This window comes from Canis lupus, chromosome 6 (genome assembly GCF_048164855.1).
Source record: "Canis lupus baileyi chromosome 6, mCanLup2.hap1, whole genome shotgun sequence".
NCBI lineage: Eukaryota > Metazoa > Chordata > Mammalia > Carnivora > Canidae > Canis > Canis lupus.
The window spans coordinates 15,037,817-15,060,971 of NC_132843.1; the positions used below are offsets into that span (position 1 = coordinate 15,037,817).

Genomic DNA, 23,155 nt, shown 5'->3' on the forward strand with positions numbered 1-23,155 from the left:
ACTGGGCTGCTGCATTCTTTCAAAGCAAATTTCCAATTAACTTTCAGTGCTAAGGGTAGAAGGCTTTCCAAGCTTCTTGCTCTTCCTTTTCTCTCCTCCTTCCTCTTGGTTGTGTTCTAAGACTCTATCCACAGACCTTGCCCTTTTGGTGTTCAAACTGTCCCTAAGCAATCTCAGCCAGTCCCGAGTTCTAGGCTGCACTTGTGTGCCCCTGCTAATCTGTTTCTTTCTGCAGCTTGTTTATCTCTCCTGAGGCCCAGTCTACTATATCCAACAGTTTAGTAGAAATTTACACCTGAATGATCTCAAAGAACTTGAAACATCTAAAATTAATTTTTTAACCCCTTAAATCTCATAAATTCTCCTAAATTTCCCATTTCAGCAAATATCAAAGCCTTTTACCAATCAGCCAAGCTAGAAATGTTGGCCTTGACTCTTCTCCCTTTGCTTCCTTGCAATATGATTAATATCCTTTCTGCCTTGTGAATACCCTTCATTTTTGTTCTCTCCTCTTTCTTCCTCCTACCTGTTTTTAAACTCTGGGTAAATCTGGGGCACCTGAGTGGCTTAGTTGGTTGGGTGTCTGCCTTCAGCTCAGGTCATGATCCCAGGGTCCTTGGATTGGGCCTAAGGTTGGGCTCCCTGCTCAGCGGGGAGTCTGCTGCTCCCTCTCCTCTGCGCTCCTGCTCTCTCACTATCTCTCTCTCTCTCAAATAAATAAAATCTTTAAAAAACAAAAAAACTCTGGGTAAATCTATAGTAACTTCTTTCCAACTGGCCTCCCAGCCTCCAGACTCCTTCCATTCTATCTCTTTTCTACAACTGCTGCCATGGTTCCCTCTCTCTAAAACATGGACACGATCAAATTATTTCATATGTCAATTATACCTCAATAAAGCTGAAAAAAATGTTAAATGTCAATGGCTCGACAGTACATTCCTTGGATTCTACATGATTCTTCAAAATCTGGCCCTACCCTTCTAGAAGCATCCCTGTCACCTCCTGAATGAGAGGAAATATAATATAATGGTTGAGGACGTAAACACACAGTCAGACTCCATGGATCTGAATCCTGGTTCCGAATTTCCTGGCTAGCACATGTTCTTAACCTACTTGTTCCTCACTTTCTTCAGTTGGTAGATGGGAGTGATGATGGCTATGTTTAACTAAATCATTGTGTTGTTACTACCGTTGAACATTAAGTACAAAAAGACATAACTGATGGGATCCCTGGGTGGCACAGCGGTTTGGCGCCTGCCTTTGGCCCAGGGCGCGATCCTGGAGACCCGGGATCGAATCCCACATCGGGCTCCCGGTGCATGGAGCCTGCTTCTCCCTCTGCCTGTGTCTCTGCCTCTCTCTCTCTCTCTCTGTGACTATCATAAATAAATAAAAAAAAAAATTAAAAAAAAAAAGACATAACTGACATATTCTAAGGACTCAGTAAACGTTAGATAAAATTGTCATCATTATTCCTCCATCAGTCAGTACATGCTCTTAAATCTCTCATTCTTTACGCTGAGAAAGCCTCTCTATTCCCTCTCTGGGTTTAATACCACAGCCTTCAAGATCCAACTCAAACTTGCCTCCATTACCATGTTCTTGCACCTCCCCCAAGCAGTTGGTTATGCCTTTTCTTTGTATATCCTCTCAAGATCACATTCAGCATTGTACTGCATGCATATATTTTCAAGTATCTGAACTCTGTCCTACAACTTAAGTGAAAGCTCCTAGGGGTTAAGGTTGTAGCTAATATCGTGTCCTCACCTTGTCTTGAGGTGAGGTGTCTTGAGGTCACCTTGTCTTGTCACCTTGTTCTCACATTGCCTTGTCTACTGTCTGATTTAATAGGCATACAACACAGCTTTGCTGAACGAACAGATCTTTGTCCCTTACTTTATGAGACTTTAGTTTGCAGCACATTATCTTCTTGAGAGCTTCAGACCATTTGCTCCTGGTTTTTGTATCCTGGAAGCACCCAGAAGGATACATAGTGCATAAGAGCTGTTCAAAAATGATTTTGCTGGTCCAGGGCCACAGTGACAAATTAAAATCTTTCCCTTTAAGTTTACCTACCATCTGTCTACAAGATTTCTAAAGGGCTGGACTAAAGAAGGAAATGTGAACATTCACACCAAACTACTGATTGTGAGGTGCTTGAGAAAGAACATAAACATCTTATAACTTTAGTTTTTGGAATCATATTGACCTTGATTCCCTCCAGGACCTAAGTCCCTGTAAATCAAAGTGTAAGAAGAGCCCCTTCTCTCCAAAGTTCTCACAAAGTACCGACATTAGTGACATGATTATTATACATTTTTATTTCTAGCATGACTTAATTAATTACAATCTTAATATTACTCTCTATCAATGGGTCCAAAAACAAAACAAAATAAGGTTCCTTTCAATTCTAGTAGAATTGTCTTTGACCTGTTGCAGTTGTAAGGATTAACAGTTGAAATCCTTCAAAAAAATTTCAGTGAAAAAAAAAATTTTTTTCAGTGAATACAGGTTCTCACTTCAACTCACAGGTTCAAACTCAGATAGAAAGATAATTTTCTACTTGGTGGAAGAACCTCTAGTTAGAACTTAAGGGGTCAGAGGGGGAAAAAAGCTGAGTAAATAAAAAGATTTAAATAATATTCCCCTGTGTAAACGTTGGCTGACAAAACAGGTACATAACATAGCACAATCCATTTCATGACAAAAGTAAATTTCTTAAATGAAAAAGAAATGTAGATAAATATCTATTGATGTCAAAATATCATAAGTATAAAAGTTATAAAATAGAATCTTAGTTTCCTTAAAAATAGAAATATATTATATGTAATTTCCTTATGACGTACAATCTGGATATACATAGACTAAGGGGATTCCCTGGTTGTATGAGTCTTACAGATTTCCTTTTTTTTTTAGCTTGAGTTCTCTCCATTTAAACAAAACAAAATTTCCTTTTTTGTTGTTGCTTATCTGTATTTTTCCACCATGAGCTTGTATACAGTTATTTTATTTATTTATTTATTTTTGTATACAGTTATTTTAAATTAAGAATGTGCTTTTCATCAAAAAACTAGAAATAATTATTTTAAAAATTAAGCGATTGTCATTAATTTAGAGTTACTTACCAAGAGGTTCTCCCCTGCCACTCCTCTGTTGTTAAAAACCACACATCTAAAAACCAGGAAAGTAATGTCTGTTATTTTTACACGTAATTCTTGCTCACAATACATATGAAAATCATTTTAGCAGCACTGTTTTAGGGTACTAAGAGATTTTTAAAGATCTGTTCCACAGACATGAGAATGTTTGGCAATTTCATCTAAATGCATTAAAATATATTTCCACTTCTCTAACTTCAATATGTGAGTTCAAATCAGAAAATTGTATATTGAAGGGATGTTAAATTTTCCTACAAAAAGCAAAAATTTTACAACTTTTTCCTGTGCATATGTGTAGGCCTCCAATAAATGTCATTAAAACACTTCTAAACACAAGTCTTATTTATTTACTTATAAAGTTTTTATTTTTCTCAGTAATCTCTACACCCAACATGGGGCTCAAACTCATGATGCAAGCTCAAAAGTCACATGCTCCCCATAATGAGCCAGCCAGGTGCCCCAATACAATCAAATTTAAACATTTTTTTGCCTCCAACTAAAAAAAAAAAAAAACACCACCCAAAAAACACAAAGGTCCTCTACCTATTCTATTTGTAAGACTAGCAAGTATCTATTCCTATTCTAAGAAATAGCTATTATTCCCTCAAGACTTGACAAATACAGAGACTGGAATTTTACCTGAGGTAAAAACATACCACAGGTAGGAGCCTGACATCTGAGCTGGTAGAAAGAGCCCCCACTAGGCTACTGCTTGGTGTTCAGTTGACCTAAGGGAGGAAAGACAAACTGTGTTTCCTATTATCTTATTTGCCTCTCCTGGGTCAATGGTCATATGCAAAGGGCTTAGAGCAGTGTTGGCTCATGGTAAGCATACGGGAAAGTCAGCTATTAGTAGCAATGTTAATTGTAGTGACATGGTAGCTTTAATAAGTCATTCTGCGCTTAAATTACTTATTCTTATTTAACTCTTGGTCAACCAGAACCTCAGATATGTATTTTTTGCCATCCTCAAACCAAATCCTGACTTGTGTCTGCAAGGATTCTCTTTGAGTGAATCTATCTTCATGTTGATTAAAATTCATTTTGTTTTCCTCTGCATATTTACCCAATCAAGGCCACTTAAGGTTCTAACTCCCTTCTTTCAGGGTGGTGCTTATCATTGAATGGGTTCTAAGTCCTGATAAACTGTCTTACAGAACATTCACAACTAACTCCTATGGTGGGGGGAGGGGTTTGATTTCAATGTGGCATTCAGGGTATGTTTCTGCAAACTTTCATCTGAAAGTTCATATAAAAATTTTATTAGGCCCAACTGAAAAAAAGGAAATGTTTAAAATATCAGAAATCTGATTTGAGAAAAAGCTAGAAATATTACATTGTATTGACTAGTCAAAGAAAGATCTTAAATACACTCTGAAAACATGTGGAAAAGTTGGGAGTAGGATCAGTCCTTAATCTTTTCTTGCTAAAAAGAATGACAAGACAGGGGCACCTGGCTGCCTCAGTTGGTGGAGTGTGCAACTCTTGATCTTGGGGTTGTGAGTTCGAGCCCCACACTGGGTGTAGAGATTACTTAAAAATAAAATTTTTAAAAAAGAAAAAGAATGGCAAGACAGGCTAGACATAAATAAAAATTTATGCTGGCCACATGCACTTACTTGCACTTAAGTCACGCAAGAATTGAGGCTAAAGTTGATGGTGACCTTGAACCTTGAAGCTCCTAGTTATCCAGAAAAGAACCATCTTTAGAGAGCAAACACTAAATAAAGATTAAAATGGCTTCTGAGGCAAGATGTCATCATGTGACTGCCACTGAGAGAAGGGAACAGAACTAGTGAGGGCAAAGAAAATGATGATCTGCAAACTCATGAAAAACAGTCTGTACATCTGGGATTTTCTCCCAGACTCAGACTGGGATATCTGCACTTTCCTTCAGGCAACTTTGAAAAGTAGATCATAGCTCTGGTATCTCTTGCTAGAGAAGGAAATGTACCAACCTCTCCACAGGCATTTGTTCCTGACAATGTTCAATCAGTAGCAGTCATCACTGTATATACTTCTAGCCTTGGAAATTGGGCAGAGAGATAAGGAAGAATGAGGGAGAAAAGCTGCTAGAGAGGAAGGCAGAATGATGGCTGCCATTCTGTCCTTTTTTTCTTCACTCCAGTTAGTGGCAAGTAACCAGCTTTTTCTTTCATCTAACAGCCCCTTTTCTACCCCAATAGCTGTCAAGAAACACTACATATAACGCTAAAACAGCTGATTATACAACTACCACTCCTAAGACATTTGATAAGCCTCTGTTAACTTTGTAACATCTCTCTCTCCAAATAATTTTTACAATTTCTCCCAATTTTTTTGATCTATGACTTTATTTTTAATTATCTTAAGCCTTCTCACAGAATTCACAAATTTGTGCTGCTGATATATCTCTTCTACTTTAACCCATCTAACCAGTTGGCAAAAGCACCATTACCAATCGTATACATATGGTACTTCCGTGGTTATGTTTTTGAATAGCTGTTTCGAAGATGATCCTGAATTGTAACTTAGTCTGACTTAGTAAAGAATTCCCAAGCTAAGTCTGCTGCTTTATCTTGTCACACTGAATTTTAAAAGCATCTGACCTTAGAGATCTATAAAATGTGAGAAGTGTTAAATATTCTTTAAGATTATACATAAACCACACTAAAAAATGCCTTTAACTAAGCAAAAGGCGACATTTTATTCACTTATTTATTTAAAGGCTGTATTTATTTGAGAGAAAGAGAGAGAGAGAGAGCACGCATGAATGCAAGAGTGGGAAGAGGGGGGCAGAGGGAGAGGAAGACGCAGACGCCCTGCTGAGCTGGGAGTCCTGCGACATACATGACATGGTGGGAGCCGGGGAAGCTTGATCCCAGGACTCTGGGATCATGATCTGAGCAGAAGGCAGAGGCTTAACTGACTGAACCATCCAGGTGCCCCAAAAGACAACATTTTATATGCAGGGAATTTTAATTAATTGGCATAGTTAAGACCAAAAAGATAAAGTAGACATTGCCCTCTTATCTTTAGCCCTTGCCTTTAACAGGCTAACGAACACAATTTGAAACATAGCTGAATCTTGCTGTTCTGTGAGACACAAGGGATTTCCTCAGTATTTAAATACATTAATATAACCACTTATAAAAATCTACATATAAAACCAATCTCCTATAAGTTTAGAGATGGCATTTACCATTTCTGTGAAAAGCTGAACATTACTAATCAATTCCATATTTTTAGAAGGGGGAAACAGTGACAGCACATGCTGAACCAGAATTACTATCAAAGTTCAAAAAGCTGATCATATTCATTTAACCACAAGCCAATCTTATTTAAATCAGGACTGTCCAAAAGAAATATTCTATCAGCCATTCATGATCTGAATTCTGGTGAATGAGATCAATTTAAATATGGTATACATAAAAAAAATCATGAGACATTTTTTTTTGTAATAAATAAGGCAATGGCCAACTATTACTCCTTAGTAGCTTTTTTGAGATAAGCTACCAAGTCTGCTCTTTTCCTTTAGTTTTTTTTTAAAGATTTTTATTTATTTATTCATGAGAGACAGAGAGACAGAGAGAGAGAGAGAGGCAGAGAGAGACACAGGCAGAGGGAGAAGCAGGCTCCATGCAGGGAGCTTGATGTGGGACTTGATCCGGGGTCCCCAGGACCACACCCTGGGCTGAAGGCAGCGCTAAACCACTGAGCCACCTGGGCTGCCATCTCTTCCTTTTCTTAAAACCAGCCAAGATCATTTTTTAAAAAATATTTTATTTATTTATGATAGACATATATATAGAGAGAGGCAAAGACACAGGCAGAGGGAGAGGCAGGCTCCATGCTGGGAGCCTGATGCGGGACTCAATCCCAGGGCTCCAGGATCGTGCCCTGGGCCAAAGGCAGGCACTAAACTGCTGAGCCACCCAGGGATCCCCTGGCTAAGATCATTTTTGTTTCAGGGATGTATTTCTTGGGGTTCTCCAAATACTCCATCAGTGTCACCTCTCCCCAGGTGATGCCTGTATTCTTGCTGGCATCCCTATAAGAAAATCTAGGGGCCTGACTTGTCTTTTGCCCAAGTAAACTATGGAGATTTGACTCAGCTTTTTGCTTGCCTCCCTTTTCCATGGTATAAGCACTGGGCACACTTCTGAACAAAAGTCTTCTTGCCTTTCTCAACATCACTCATTTTTATTTTTTTTTAAAGATTTATTTATTTTAGAGAGAGAGAGAGCATGAATGGGGGATGGAGCAGAGGGAAAAGAAGGAGAGGAAAAGAATCTCAAGCAGACACCTTAAGGAGCACAGAGCCCAATGTGGGGTTCAATCTCACAACCCTGACATCATGGCCTGAGCTGAAATCAAGAGTTGAACACTCAACCAGCTGAGCCATCCAGGTGCCCCTATATCATCCACTTTTATTTATTTATTTTTAAAGATTTTATTTATTCATGAGAAACAGAGAGGCAGAGACATAGGCAGAGGGAGAAGCAGGCCCCATGCAGGGAGCCCAACATGGGACTTGATCCCTGGGTCTCCAGGATTATGCCCTGGGCCGAAGGCAGTGCTAAACCGCTGAGCCACCCAGGCTGCCCCTATCATCCACTTTTACTTTTTTTATTTTTAAAGATTTTATTTATTTATTCATGACAGATACACAGAGAGAGAGAGAGAGGCAGAGACACAGGCAGAGAGAGAGGGAGAAGCAGGCTCCATGCAGGGAGCCGGACATGGGACTCAACCCTTGGTCTCCAGGATCACACCCCGGGCCAAAGGCGGTGCCAAACTGCTGGGCCACCGGGGCTGCCCTACCATCCACTTTTAAATTGCTCTTTCGTCAAAGAGCAATTTAAAAACAAAGGTGTCCACTCACAAGCTGTATGTTCCACTCTCTAAACTCTCCCAAAGAGGGGTACCTGTGTGGCTCAGTCAGTTAAGCATCTGCCTTCGACTCAGTCATGATCCCAGGGTCCTGGGATTGAACCCTGCATCAAGCTCTCTGCTCAGCAAGTTGTCTGCTTCTCCCTCTCCCTGTCTTCTGCCACTCCCCCTGCTTATTCTCTCTCACTCTCTCAAATAAGTAAATAAAATATTAAAGGGGCACCTGAATGACTCATTGGTTGAGCATCTGCTTTTGGCTCAGGTCGTGATCTTGGGGTCCTAGGACTGGGTCCTTTTATAATGCCTTCTATTTTTTTAGGCTTTATTTATTTGAGAGAGAGTGAGAGAAAGAGAGGGCATGAATGGGGGAGGAGGCGAGGGAGAAGCAGGCTCCCTGCTGAGCGCAGAGCAGGTCATGGGGCTCGATCTCAGCACTCCAAAATCATGATCTGAGCCGAAGGCAGCTGCTGAATCGACTGAGTCACCCAGGCACCCTCATTTTTTTTTTTAAAGATTTTATTTCCTGGGATTGAGTCCTGCATCAGGCTCTTTGCAGGGAGCCTGCTTCTCCCTCTGCCTGTGTTTCTGCCTCTCTGTGTGTCTCTCATGAATAAATAAATAAAATCTTTAAAAAAAAACCTCTCCCAATTTTTTAAAAGATTTATTTATTCATGGGAGACACACACACACACACACACACACACACACACAGAGGCAGAGACACAGGCAGAGGGAGAAGCAGGCTACACGCAGGAAGTCTGATGTGGGACTTGATCCTGGGTCTCCAGGATCATGCCCTGGGCTGAAGGTGGCGCTAAGCCGCTGAGCCACCTGGGCTGCCCTCTCCCAAATATGTAGGAAATATTTATTTAAATACCTAAATATTTATTTAGATGTTCTTCTCAAAATGGAAATAAAAATTAAAAATTACCAAATAAAGAATAAATCCGGTCTTAAGAACTCTGAGACAACAGAACATGTTAAAAGGAAAGCAGGTAAGTCTTCTTTAAGGAAGGTTAAATAAAAGGCATAGAGCTACCATAGCACAAGATTTCTCAACTTTTAGTGCTGTGGACATTTTAAACCAAATAACAGGAGAGGCTATCTATAGCCTCCTTTACTGAAAACCATTATTACAGTGAGATGGACCAGATAGCCTTGAATCTGCTCAAGCCCAGGGATCTGTCAGAGTAAAGAAATTTTATCAGATGACTGTAAGTACTTTCTAGTTCTAAGATTCCACAAGTCTGGGCAGTCCGGGTGGCTCGGCGGTTTAACGCCGCTTTCAGCCCAGGGTGTGATACTGGAGTCCCGGGATCGAGTCCCACGTCGGGCTTCGTGCATGGAGACTGCTTCTCCCTCTGCCTGTGTCTCTGCCTCTCTCTCTCTCTCTCTCTCTGTGTCTCTCATGAACAAATAAAGAAAAAAAAAAGATTCCACAAGTCTTTGAGTCTAAGAACAGAATCAATAATCAGAGGGTGGAGTGATTTCAGATAATAATAACAACACATTACCTTGATTATTGTTTGCTATGTGTCAGATCATGTTCTAGGCACTTTATATAAATATTAATATTGGAATAACCCCTTCATTCAAAAATTATTAAACAGACTATTTAATGAACTGAAGATTGAGCTAGAGCTTGTAGGAGAAAAATGAAATATAAATATAAGGTTCCTGGCCTAAAAGAGAGTATAGCCTAGTTATGTTGAAAAGAAATGCATCATGTTTTCAGTTGAACAACTACAATAAATGTAATATCATCAGGCAGTATACAATTCAATGTCCAATGAATGGTGTAGATAATAAAGCCTTGTGAGGTCAGGTTGCACAAAACTGATTAGGAAAGAATTTGTGGGAAAAAACAGATAGTATGCTGAGACTTGAAAAATGGTAAAGATTTCAGAAGAAGGGAAAATATGGGATACAACATGGATTTTAAGAAGTAATGTAAGCAAAGATGTAAGGTAAGAATGTATAACATTTTCTAAGGGATGAGAAAATATATCATCTTAGCAGAAACATGGCTACAAAAAAAAAAAAAAAAGAAACATGGCTACACAGAGTATAATGACAGAAAAGAAGGATGGAGGGGCACCTGGGTGGCTCTGTTGGTTGGGTGTCTGCCTTTGGCTTGGGTTGTAATCCCAAGATCCTGGGATCAAGTCCCATGTCAGGCTCCCTATTCAGTGGGGAGTATGCTTCTCCTGCTCCCTCTGCCCCTCCTTCCCACCCATTCACGTGCTCTCTCTCTCTCAAACAAATAAATAAAATCTTAAAAAAAAAAGAAAAGAAAAGAAAAGAAAAGAAAAGAAAAGAAGGATAGAAAAAAATAGGTTAGTACCAAAATAGGCATAGGGTTCTGAATGCCAGGTTAAGAAAAGATGACAAGGTGGTTATACTTCCAGAAATGTCAGAGAAGATCTTATTAGGCCAATCCTTCCAATGAACAATATCTATAAATTATAAAGGCAATGGCAAGTAGGTAGAAACTAAATGAGAGTTGACACTTGGAAGAAAAAAAATGGCATTGGGTGAGCTCCTCTTTTTATAGCTTTTTGCCTGAGGGGAGGCACCAGTTGGTATCATTCAATGATGGACAAATGTCAGATAGAAATGCTATTTCGGGGGTGCCTGAGTAGCTCAGTTGGTTAAGCGGCTGCCTTTGGCTCAGGTCATGATCCTGGGGTCTGGGATCGAGCCCCGAGCCCCACGTCTGGCTCCCTGCTCAGCAGAGAGTTTGCTTCTCCCTCTCCCTCTCCCTCCACCTCTCCCCATGCTTGTTTGCGTGCGCGCTCTCTCTCTCTCTCTCTCAAATACATAAATAAAATCTTTTTTTTTTTTTAAAGAAAGAAATGCTATTTCATGGGCTTGAGAAATCAGAAAACAGTTTGGTACATCTATAGCAGCTAGAAAAGATAGGACATTTTCAGAAAAGAGAGAGCCCCAGAGGAAGAATTCTAAATTCTGGGTAAAAACTGAGCCCACAGCTCTAGCTAAGCTTTCATCTATACAGATGTGAGGCTCTGAGCAAATTAAGGATAAAACACTGAATGGAGATTTCAGCTGCTCTCAACCACAGATGAAATAGAGTTTGAAGTTTGAATTTAGGCAACTTATTTGCCTGATGGGTGCCTGGGTAGTTCAGTCGATTAAATGTCTGCCTTTGGCTCAAGTCATGATCCCGGGGTCCTGGGATTGAGTCCCATGTCAGGCTCCCTGCTCAGTGGAGATCCTGCTTCTCCCTCTCCCTCTGTTTTTTCCCCCTGCTTGTGCTCCCTGGTGCTCTTGCTCTCCCTCTCTCTATATATGTCAAATAAATAAATAGAATCTTTAAAAAATTATCCACCTGATAAGATAAACAAAAATCAATTCTCTTTGGAAAAATATAACAGAATCTAGAGTCTCTACAATGGATCATTCAAAATGTCTACAATACAATCCAAAATTACTAGATCATGAAGAACCAGGAAAACATGTCAATACTCAAAAGATAAGATAGTCATTGTAACTGACTCTGAGATGATCCGTATTTTAGAATTAGTACATGAGGATTTAAAGCAGTTATTAAAACTATGCTAAAGGACATAAAGAAAAAATAAGTTTGTACTAAATTTAAAAAAAAGAAATCTCAGCAGAGGAATAAAACCTATTAGAAATGGAAATTCTATGTCAGAAAATATAGTATATGAATAAAATACTCACTTGACTTACAAATTATAGTTCCAATGTAAAGATGAAAGAGAAATAAAGATAGAAAAAAAATGAGGGACGCCTGGGCGACTCAGTGATTTAACGTCTGCTTTAAGCTCAGGACATAATCTTGAAGTTCCGGGATCGAGTCCTGCATTAGGGCTCCCTGTAAGGAACCTGTTTCTCCCTCTGCTTATGTCTCTGCCTCTCTCTGTGTCTCTCATGAATAAATAAATAAATAAATCTTAAAAAAATGAATTAGAACCTCAGTGTTTTGTGGTATATTATCACAAGATCTAACACACATATATCTAATTGTGGTCTCAGAAGGAGAAGAAAGAGAATGGAGCAGAAAAATATTTGAGTAAATAATGGCAAAATTTTTTCCAAGGTTGATAAGACAAAAAACTCAAAGTCTCAAGAAGAGGAAGAGAAGCGGTAGGGGAATAAAGGAACAACAACAAAAAAAACCCAGAAAGCAAAGAGGAAAATGGTAGGCCTGTATCCACCATATCAACAGTTACATTAAATGAAAATGGAGTAAAAAAATCCAATTAAGATAAAGAAATTCTCAGAATGCCTGGGTGGCTCAGTGGTTTAGTGCCTGCCTTCTGCCCAGCGCATGATCCCAGGATTGAGTCCCACATCGGGCTGCCTGCATGGAGCCTGCTTCTCCCTCTGCTTGTGTCTCTGCCCCTCTATCTCTCTGTGTGTCTCTCATGAATAAATAAATAAAATATTTTAAAAAAATAAATTCTCAGACTGAATAAAAAAGTAAGACTCAACTATATGCTATCTATAAGCAATACATTTTATTTTATTTTTTTTTAATTTTTATTTATTTATGATAGTCACAGAGAGAGAGAGAGAGAGAGAGAGGCAGAGACACAGGCAGAGGGAGAAGCAGGCTCCATGCACCGGAAGCCCGACATGGGATTCGATCCCGGGGCCTCCAGGATCGTGCCCTGGGCCAAAGGCAGGCGCTAAACCGCTGCGCCACCCAGGGATCCCAAGCAATACATTTTAAATATAAAGACAAAGATACTCTGAAAGTTAAAGTATGAAAAAAATGATGAAAACAGTAAGTATAAGAAGGCTAGAGTGGCTACAGTAATATCAGATAGACATCAAAACCAGAGATAAAGACAGACATTTCATAATGGTAAAAGAGTTAAGTCACAGGAAGACTAAATAAAAATCATAAATATATCTGTGACTAATAACAGAGCTTTCAAATACATGAAGCACAAATTGACAGAATTAAATGGAGAAATAGAAAATCCACAATCTTGAATCAGAAAAGACCCCGAATAGCCAGGGGAATATTGAAAAAGAAAACCAGAGCCGGGACATCACAATGACGGATTTCAAGTTGTACTACAAAACTGTGATCATCAAGATAGTGTGGTACTGGCACAAAAACAGACACATAGATCAATGGAACAGAATAGAGAATCCAGAAATGGGCCCTCAACTCTATGGCCAACTAATATTTGACAAAGCAGGAAAGACTATCCACTGGAAAAAGGACAGTCTCTTCAATAAATGGTGCTGGGAAAATTGGACAGCTACGTGCAGAAGAATGAAAGTAGACCACTCTCTTACACCAAACACAAAGATAAACTCAAAATGGATGAAAGATCTAAATGTGAGACAAGATTCCATCAAAATCCTAGGGATCCCTGGGTGGCGCAGCGGTTTAGCACCTGCCTTTGGCCCAGGGCGTGATCCTGGAGACCCGGGATCGAATCCCATGTCGGGCTCCCGGTGCATGGAGCCTGCTTCTCCCTCTGCCTGTGTCTCTGCCTCTCTCTCTCTCTCTCTCTCTGTGACTATCATAAATAAAAAAAAAAAATCCTAGAGGAGAATACAGGCAACACCCTTTTTGAACTTGGCCACAGTAACTTCTTGCAAGATACATCCATGAAGGCAAGAGAAACAAAAGCCAAAATGAACTACTGGGACTTCATCAAGATAAAAAGCTTCTGCACAGCAAAAGAAACAGTCCACAAAACTAAAAGACAACCTACAGAATGGGAGAAGATATTTGCAAATGACCTATCAGATTAAGGGCTAGTATCCAAGATCTATAAAGAACTTATTTAAACTCAACAGCAGGGATCCCTGGGTGGCGCAGCGGTTTGGCGCCTGCCTTTGGCCCAGGGCGCGATCCTGGAGACCCGGGATCGAATCCCACATCGGGCTCCCGGTGCATGGAGCCTGCTTCTCCCTCTGTGTCTCTACCTCTCTCTCTCTCTGTGACTATCATAAATAAATAAAAATTTATAAAAAAAAATTAAACTCAACAGCAAAGAAACAAACAATCCAATTATAAAATGGGCACAAGACATGGACAGAAATTTCACCAAAGAAGACATAGACATGGCCAACAAGCACATGAGAAAATGTTCCACGTCACTTGCCATCAGGGAAAAACAAATCAAAACCACAATGAGATCCCACCTCACACCAGTGAGAATGGGGAAAATTAACAAGACAGGAAACAACAAACGTTGGAGAGGATGTGGAGAAAGGGGAACCGTTTTGCACTGTTGGTGGGAACGTGAACTGGTACGGCCACTCTGGAAAACAGTGAGGAGGTTCCTCCAAGAGTTAAAAATAGAGCTACCCTATGACCCAGCAATTGCAGTACTGGGTATTTACCCCAAATATACAGATGCAGTGAAATGGCAGGACACCTGCACTGCAATGTTCATAGCAGCAATGTCCACAATAGCCAAACTGTGGAAGGAGACTTGGTGTCCATTGAGAGATGAATGGATAAAGAAGATTTGGTCTATATATACAATGGAATATTACTCAGCCATTAGAAATGATGAATACCTACCATTTGCTTCGTCATGGATGGAACTGGAGGGTATTATGCTGAGTGAAGTAAGTCAATCAGTGAAGGACAATTATTATATGGTTTCACTCATACGGGGAATATAAAAAATAGTGAAAGGGATTATAGGGGAAAGGAGAGAAAGTGGGTCAGAAATATCAGAGACAGTGGCAAAACATGAGAGACTCCTAATTCTGCGAAACGAACAAAGGGTAGTCGAAAGGGAGGTGGGTGGGGGGATGGAGTGACTGGGTGATGGGCACTGAGGGGGGCACTTGATGGGATGAGCACTGGGTGTTATACTGTATGTTGGCAAATTGCACTCCAATAAAAAATAAATATTAAATAAAAAAAGAAAATCCACAATCTCAGTTGATTTCAACTTCCTTCTATCAATAAGATGAAAAAAAGCTAGTAAAGATATAAGCAGTCTGATAAACACTACCAACTTTTTGCCCTAATTTACATTTATACAACACTACATCCAACGGCATAATACATATTTTTTTATAAAAATGATACTACTTCAACATTTCCAACCTCACTAATGTTCTAAAGATATTAAAACAGATGAATATAACTCATGTTCCTTTTTCTAGAATGCAAAGTTATCAAAATCAAACATAATAATTAACAAGAATATATTATTAACTGTATTACACACCCAACTCCTGATTATCACATAGTAATGGAGAGCAGTGAAACTTAATCCATAATTCAAGAACCTCATTCTCTTGTTTCAACTCTTTCCCTACAAAATCTATTTCCTGAATATGAAACATGACTTGTTTGCCTGTTATAAGACATAACGAATTTCTCTGATGAAAGAGTCTTATGATATTACAGGTCTATATTATTCTGACAGACAATAATCATGAGAAACCAAGTAAAGGAGAGTTTTGAAGAATGATCAACATTTCAAGAATCTAAAAAAGAAATAATACATTTATCTGTAATAAGGCTGTATAGTTGAATCTTAACCTTGTCACACATTAACTGTCTAACTTTGGTGAAATTATGAACACTGTAGTCTTGATTTTGGTTGGCAAAATTAGCATAATAATACATCTCTTGGCATTAGGTACATGTTAAATAAAACAACCTAAGTGAAGCACCCAGGATGTGGTCTATCATGTGGCAAGTAATACATAAAGCTAAATTTAATTACTGTAAACCAAATGGCAATTCTGGTTATCTCTTGCTGATCAGAAGTTCTGAGTGGCCCTATGAACTAAAAAAAAAAAAAAAGATCGACAATAATTAGCGCAATTCATTTTTTTGGGTGTAATATTTTTTTCAAAGGATTTATTTATTTATTTATTTATTTTTTCTGAATATTTATTTATTTATTCATGAGAGACACACAGAGAGCAGCAGAGACATGGGCAGAGGGAGAAGCAGGCTTCCTGTGGGGAGCCCAATGTGGGACTCGATCCCAGGACCCCAGGACCACGACCCGAGCCAAAGGCAGATGCTCAACCACCAAGCCACCCAGGTGCCCCTAGGTATAATATTTTAAAACCAGTAGTCATAAGGAGAAGAAAAGTTAAAGTTCTCCTTCATGTAAAGACACTGAAAACTTTATACAACTAGCGCTAAGCTCTCTTTCAGGAACCTCTTATAACATTTTTTAGAATCTTTTTTCCCCCCATCAGCTCTCCCATTTTCCCTAACATAAGTACACTGTTTTCTGATGTTCTTAGATTTTATCTTACTCATTTGAATTCTAGCTGGGTCTCTTTGGTATCCTACAGATTTTGTCAAGTAAAGAACCAGTGGAACTAGCTTACAGAAAACCCTACTTAATAACAGAAGTGCTCTATGCTAATAGTATGAACTAATAGAAATAAATTCTTCCAGTGTCATAGATTACTGAGGCAACTTTAGGAGCCAACATTCAGTCAGAAACTCCATCTTAGCAAGACATTACCTTCTTTCTGTACCACTCATCGCCTGGCCAGGCACACTGATATCCCTGGGCCCTCCTGGAATGGTTTCTTGCCTGGTAATAGGGCGTAGGCAGTAAGTACCTCTTTTCTATCTAACTGGACTAAAAGAGTGTGACTCTTCCCTATGCCAAAGACATGATTCACTCCTTTAAGATTCACAGATAATACTTTTTTAAATGTTCATTCTTCGTATAGATACACGCAATCCTTGCAGTTCTATGACATATAGTTATCTTGACAGATGAGAAACTGAAGTATAGAGTGATTGAATAATTTGTCTGTGGATACACAGAAGCATATAACAGGGCTGGGACTTGAACCTAAGCAGACCTGATTCAATAATCCACTTCACCACCTCACTGTGCCGCCCTGGGCTATTTAAACTAGTAACATTAATGTTTCTTTTTCTATAGAAGAGGAGTGTTCTGAACACAGAGTACTCTTTGAGGGCATGTCAACTCTGATTAAAAAAAAAAAAAAAAGGCTTTGTCCCTGAAACTTTGTTAACTGAGGTATCATTTTATAATGGAACATCTAACAATTAGTTCCCTAGGGAATGAGACCACTTGTCAGTATCCACCATAACTTTTTTCAGAAATATCATTAAATAAGGTGAACTCTTCACCTAGTACCTTCTACTATGCATCATGTCATCTAGCCAGTCTTACTGTTAACTAAAGTTAACAGTTAACTAAAGTCTTTCTCAAAATGTTAAAAGTTAAATTGTTTTAACAACAACAAAAAAATGGTAAGAATACTTTTAGATAAACACATCCTGGTGTTAATTTAAAGTGATTTCTTATCTAAGATACTGCTTTTAGACTGCGAGTGGTCAGAACTTGCCCTACTGTTCCAGCTACCACCCCTTCCTTCCTCTCTCAGGAAAAGTCCATAGGTGACCTCTGAATGCCCTTCTGATACTGTAGGAAAAGCTATGTGTCACCTAAAGCTTAGTATCTCCTAGTGATACTTGCCCTAAATCCAAAATGCACAGGTCCAAATCCCAATCTGGAAAGCAAAGGAACATTTATTTTTTATTTAAAAATTTTTTGGGGGGGCAGCCTGGGTGGCTCAGTGGTTTAGCGCTGCTTTCAGCCCAGGGTGTGATCCTGGAGTCCTGGGATCGAGTCTCACGTCAGGCTCCGTGCATGGAGCCTGCTTCTCCCTCTCCCTGTGTCTCTGCCACTCTCTCTCTCTCTTTCTCTCTGTGTGTTTCATGAATAAATAAATAAAAATTTAAAAATGTTTAAAAAAATTTTTTTTAAAGATTTTATTTATTTGTGAGAGACACAAAGAGAGGCAGAGACATAGGCAGAGGTAGAAGCAGGCTTCCCGTGGGGAGTATAATGCAGGACTTGATCCCAGGACCCCGGGATCATGACCTGAGCTGATGGCAGATGTTCAACCAACTGAGCCATCAAGGCACCCCACAAAGGAACATTTAAAACTATTTTTAAATCATCTCCCACTTCAAGTTTATCTCAAACATGTAAACGATGGACATGGCATCCTTGCTATGAATAGGTGGGCTCTGCAGTGAAAGATCTTAATCCTGTCAAACCACCTTTAAAAGCCAGTGCTTTCTGTAAGTAGTTTTAAAAATGTGGCAAGAAAAAGAAATTTCTTGAAACAAACACCCACAATCTTGAAAAAAAAATCCCTCCAATTAATCCTTTTGTTCTTTTCTTTTTAAAGATTTTATTTATTTATTCAAGAGAGACGCAAAGAGAGGCAGAGACATGGCCAGAGGGAGGAGAAGCAGGGTACATGCAGGGATCCCGAGCCCGATGTGGGACTCAATCCCAGATCCTGGGATCAGGCCCTGAGCTGAAGGCAGGCGCCCAACTGCTGAGCCAACCAGGTGTCCCCTTTCTGTTCTTTTCTAATCCCACTCCTGTTTGCCTCCTTGCCCCTTTCCTCTGTCAAACTTACAAGATGTGTGATCCACCCCTGCTTTGTCTCCTTAGATCATCCTAGCCCTCATGAATTGGGCTTCTTTCCTCATTGCCTTGGTGAATCTTCTATGATTTTGCTTTATCTGTCCTCATTCTTCTTGCCCTTTCACTGGCCTCTGGCACTGCTGACCTGTTCCTTCCGTCTATAAAATATCTCATTCGGTGTCTGATATTCCAGAATCCTGGCACTTGTAATAATGACCACTCAGTGCTAGAGACTGCCAGTTATCTCCCAGTATCCATCCTCCTCTTCTTTCTCTGTCACAGAATCTCCTAAGTTTTCATTTTCAAGCCTCCCTTGAGGCTGAGGAAGAGCAGGCCTGTATGATATAAGCAAACATGGTATGCACAAACTGCTGGAAAGCATCCTTAAAGAAAGATGATGCATTCTCTAGTCTTTTTTCTCCTTCTTGGGTATTGGAATGTAGATGTGATAGCTGGAGCTAGAGCAGCCATGGATTATGATGCAACACTTCCTGATACTATAGAGCCCTGGTCTAACTTCTTTTTAAAGTCACTATTATTTTGAGTTTGCTATTATTTGTAGTCAGTCCTGGTTCTCTCTAATGCATTTCTTTCCTACTATTGCATATTCTTTGTCACTTCAGCTAGACTGTATACTCTTTGGGAATACAGGTTCTGATAAAAATACTTAATGACTGACCTAGATTTCAGTGGACTTATTATTACATAATTCTGGATGGGTCGATCTTTTTAATATTAGTTGGGGGTGGAACAAAATAGTAGATTAAGCCTCTCAATAAAAGAGATCAAAGTAGAAGATGATTTGGATGTTCTCAGAGTTACTGTTTTTTCCCCCTCTTTTTAGTTGTAGTGCTAAAAATTAATTCAGACAATGGGAAAAAGATTTAAGAAAAGAGATAATACTCAGGTACATAAAATAATATCTATTAGACTGTATTACCAAATAGAGATTTAAAAAAAAAAACAAAGCTTGAATGAATGGATAAGATTTCTAACTACTTTATCCGCTACTAATTCTGAATTGGTGAACCTTAACTGAAAAGTTCTGTCTTTGTCAGTTTTCAGGTACAGGAAATACAAGTTTTGGGGCACCTGGGTGGCTCAGTTGGTTAAGTGTCTGCCTTCAGTTCAGGTCATGAACTTAGGGCCCTGGGATCCAGTCTCGCATTGGGCTCCCAGCTCCACAGGGAGTCTGCTTCTCCCTCTGCCTCTCCCCTCATTCTCTCTCTCAAATAAATAAAAATCTTAAAAAACAACAACAACAACAAAAAAAAACGGGGATCCTTGGGTGGCTCAGAGGTTCAGCGCCTGCCTTTGGCCCGGGGCATGATCTGGAGACCTGGGATCGAGTCCCGTGTCGGGCCCCCGGCATGGAGTCTGCTTCTCCCTCTGCCTGTATCTCTGCCTCTCTCTCTCTCTCTCTCTATGTCTGTCATGAATAAACAAATAAAATCTTTAAAAAATGCAATAAAATAAACCAAAATTTTAAAATAGCAACAATAGTAAACCTTTATGTTTCACTTTATCCATATGCCACAAGTTAAGTTCTCTCTAATGTTTAAATCATATCTCAGCAGTGAAGCAGCAACAGTTCCCTGGTGATCTGATCCTCTCTACACATTCAACCTTTATACAAGATAGTAACAGGGCTTAAAGAAAATCATACCCTCAAGGTACTGAGGTGTTTATGATGCCTACACAACTCTTACTGTGTAAGAGACATTATAATATAATCCAAACATTCCTATAAGGAAACTAGATGTTCATATTTCCCAAGAAGTAGGTTTGCTCATACTTGCTCTTTAAATTATAAAAAGTGTTCTATTCTGATCAGGGAATAGAAGGTCTGGGAAGGAACATAAAAACATTTCTAAAGACCCACTGTGTTCAAGTCACTAAACCAAGCACTTTCTATACTCTAATTCATTTAACCTGTTTATAGTAAGTGAGAAGCTATAATAGGTAAAGTTAAAAATTAATTGCTAAGGTCACTCAGTAAGTAAAAGTTCTAACATTTGAACCCAGGCCCAGCTCTAAATCCCATGCACATACCACTCTATTACACAGCCTCAAAGGACTTCTACCAAAGTTCAGACCTTTTTTTTTTTTTTTTAAACTCAGTGATCTTTGGAACTGCCTTGCTATCTGTGGTAGGCTGCAAAAATATTTTGTAGGCTATCCTATCAAGAAGTATAGTCTAGGGATCCCTGGGTGGTACAGCGCTTTGGCGCCTGCCTTTGGCCAGGGCGCGATCCTGGAGACCCGGGATCGAATCCCACGTCGGGCTCCCGGTGCATGGAGCCTGCTTCTCCCTCTGCCTGTGTCTCTGCCTCTCTTTCTCTATGTCTATCATAAATAAATAAATGAATGAATGAATGAATGAATGAATGAAAGAAAGAAAGAAAGAAAGAAAGAAAGAAAGAAAGAAATCTTAAAAAAAAACAAAAACAAATGGGGATAGGCCCAAAGGCCACTGAAAAGTTTATAGACCTTTGCTCATTCATGGATTCTGCTACTTTCAAGCCCAGACTAATTCACTGCTAGTGTTCAGAACCGCAAATAAGTTGTCTTCAAAACAGCTGACAATGATTCAGTCCAGTCTTCCCTTCCCATGGGCTCCTTGTGGCAAGGACAACTTCTCACAATTCTTTCTTTGTATCTCCTCATAGTATCTAGCACAAAAATCTTTCTTATATCATACATTCTCAATAAAATTTCTGAATCAACAGTAGAGATTTTAACTCTTGGGGGAGCTGGAATCTTCCAAAACCTTTGAAACACAGTGTAATGATAGCCATGGTCATGAAATCTGGCAACTTTTACAAATGATTGAGAAAAGCCTTGTTGTACTGGTAACTCCAGGGTTTACGAGATTTAGTCCTTGAATTTCAACTACACTGTTTTTGAAGGCACTTCCTAAGTCTTGGGAGACAGCTCAGGCCAAGTATAGAATCAGCAATTTAAATATGCACAAAAGGCTTTATGATCTGTACTTTTTGAGAGTAAGTTTTAGCAAAAAGTTGGAATCAAGCCTCACATCTAACTGGATGGTGCTAAACATGGAATAATGACGAATTCCTGCTATTAGTGCTAATTTTACTGGAATAATACTTGTGGAACACCTATCAAAATGTCTGAGAGACTGTCATTTCATGGACAAAATATGTTTTATCTATAAAAGATCAGAGTTAACTTGTTAAAATTGATTTAGTTCTTATGATATTTCCCCATTCACATAAGTGTTGTTATTATAAACCCTACATCAAATTTTTATACAATGTTTCAAGTTTAACAAAAGATGCAACTCAGAGTGTTCCATTACAATAATTACCATCTGCTAAAAAAGATGGACCACAGAAAAGCAGTACTTTTCACAATGATTCTGCTTTAAGAGTTTAGAGCTGAACCTGAAACTTATGATTGCTAAACCACTTGCAAAAATTGAAATTGTACCTGGTCACTAAGATAAATAATGGATACTAATGAATACTATGGCATTATTGACTGGACATTAGTAATGTGTATCTGCAAACTCAGGTGGATGAAGAGGCATGTATTACCTCTGGAAAAATAAGTATCATCTACAAGCTGATTCTGAATATTTTTTTACATTTGAGATCTGAGCCAATGAGACAAGATTAGTGGATTCAGGGCTCAAATATGGAATGAGACATGCGGGTCACCATGTACTCTCTCAGGGGTCTGTAATGGCTATTTTCCATAGCAATTTTTTTAGTGAACCTACTGCTTCTCAGACCTGGGTCCTATGTCAATTCCTAGGTAATACTAATTTCATTCATTCATTCAAGCAAAATCTGCTGAGTGTCAATTATGCTAAGTTCTATTTCTTGGGAGATGATTCAGTTATGCATCTTCCTGGGGGAAAAAAGAAAGGCAAAAGAGGAAGGAGAGAAAAAAATAATTTAGGGGATTGCTTAATCCATACAAAAAATAACAAATATTACTGGTACCTGTATCCTAATTCTTCACTAAGATGAATCATATGAAGGATATATGATTCCTTGCTTGTTCCGGTGAGGCCAGGCAACAATAAGATAGTAGGTCTGGTGGTAGCATCCATATAACATTTACTGTTATAATTATCAAACCAGTCCAGTGAAATCTGTCCTCCATCTGCAGTTTTAATAAGTTCACTGAAAAAAAAAAAAAAGAGACACACTCATTAAGTGTTTTAAGTCATGTCTTAATATTAGTGTCTTAATTTTTTTAAATATATGACGTGATTTGGTCATCTGAAAAGAACTTTTTTTTCAGCATTCACTAACACACACTTCTATCACTCTCTGTTATTACTAGAGTGATATGAAGTAAGCACCATAAAGTATTTCCAGCAACATCCCAGAAAGGTAGCATATAAAAATGAACTTCAGGGACTCCTGAGTGGCTCAGCAGTTGAGCACCTGTCTTTGGCTCAGTGAGTGATCCCAGATTCCCGGGTTCGAGTCCCACATCAGGCTCCTTGTAAGGAGCCTGCTTCTTCCTCTGCCTGTGTCTCTCATGAATGAATGAATGAATAAATAAATAAATAAATAAATAAAATCTTTAAAAAAATGAACTTCAAAGTACTTCACATATTTATCTTAATCATTCCCTCATTATTCTAAAATATCCAGTATTTAACCCCTATTTGATTGAGGTCACCCAAATAATTCATCAGGGAATTATGAATAAGTAAAA

General features: G+C 39.0%; 1 protein-coding gene across 1 annotated transcript in view; it reads right to left on the reverse strand.

Annotated features, from left to right (window-relative positions):
- Nucleotides 1-23,155, reverse strand: part of ABHD3 (abhydrolase domain containing 3, phospholipase) — a 51,262-nt gene that overhangs the window by 25,358 nt on the left and 2,749 nt on the right. The window contains exons 4-5 of the mRNA XM_072828517.1: nucleotides 22,429-22,611; nucleotides 3,126-3,171 (exon numbers count right to left, since the gene is read on the reverse strand). Of these exons, the coding sequence (XP_072684618.1) occupies nucleotides 3,126-3,171; nucleotides 22,429-22,611 (229 nt within the window). The remainder of the gene's footprint in view (nucleotides 1-3,125; nucleotides 3,172-22,428; nucleotides 22,612-23,155) is intronic.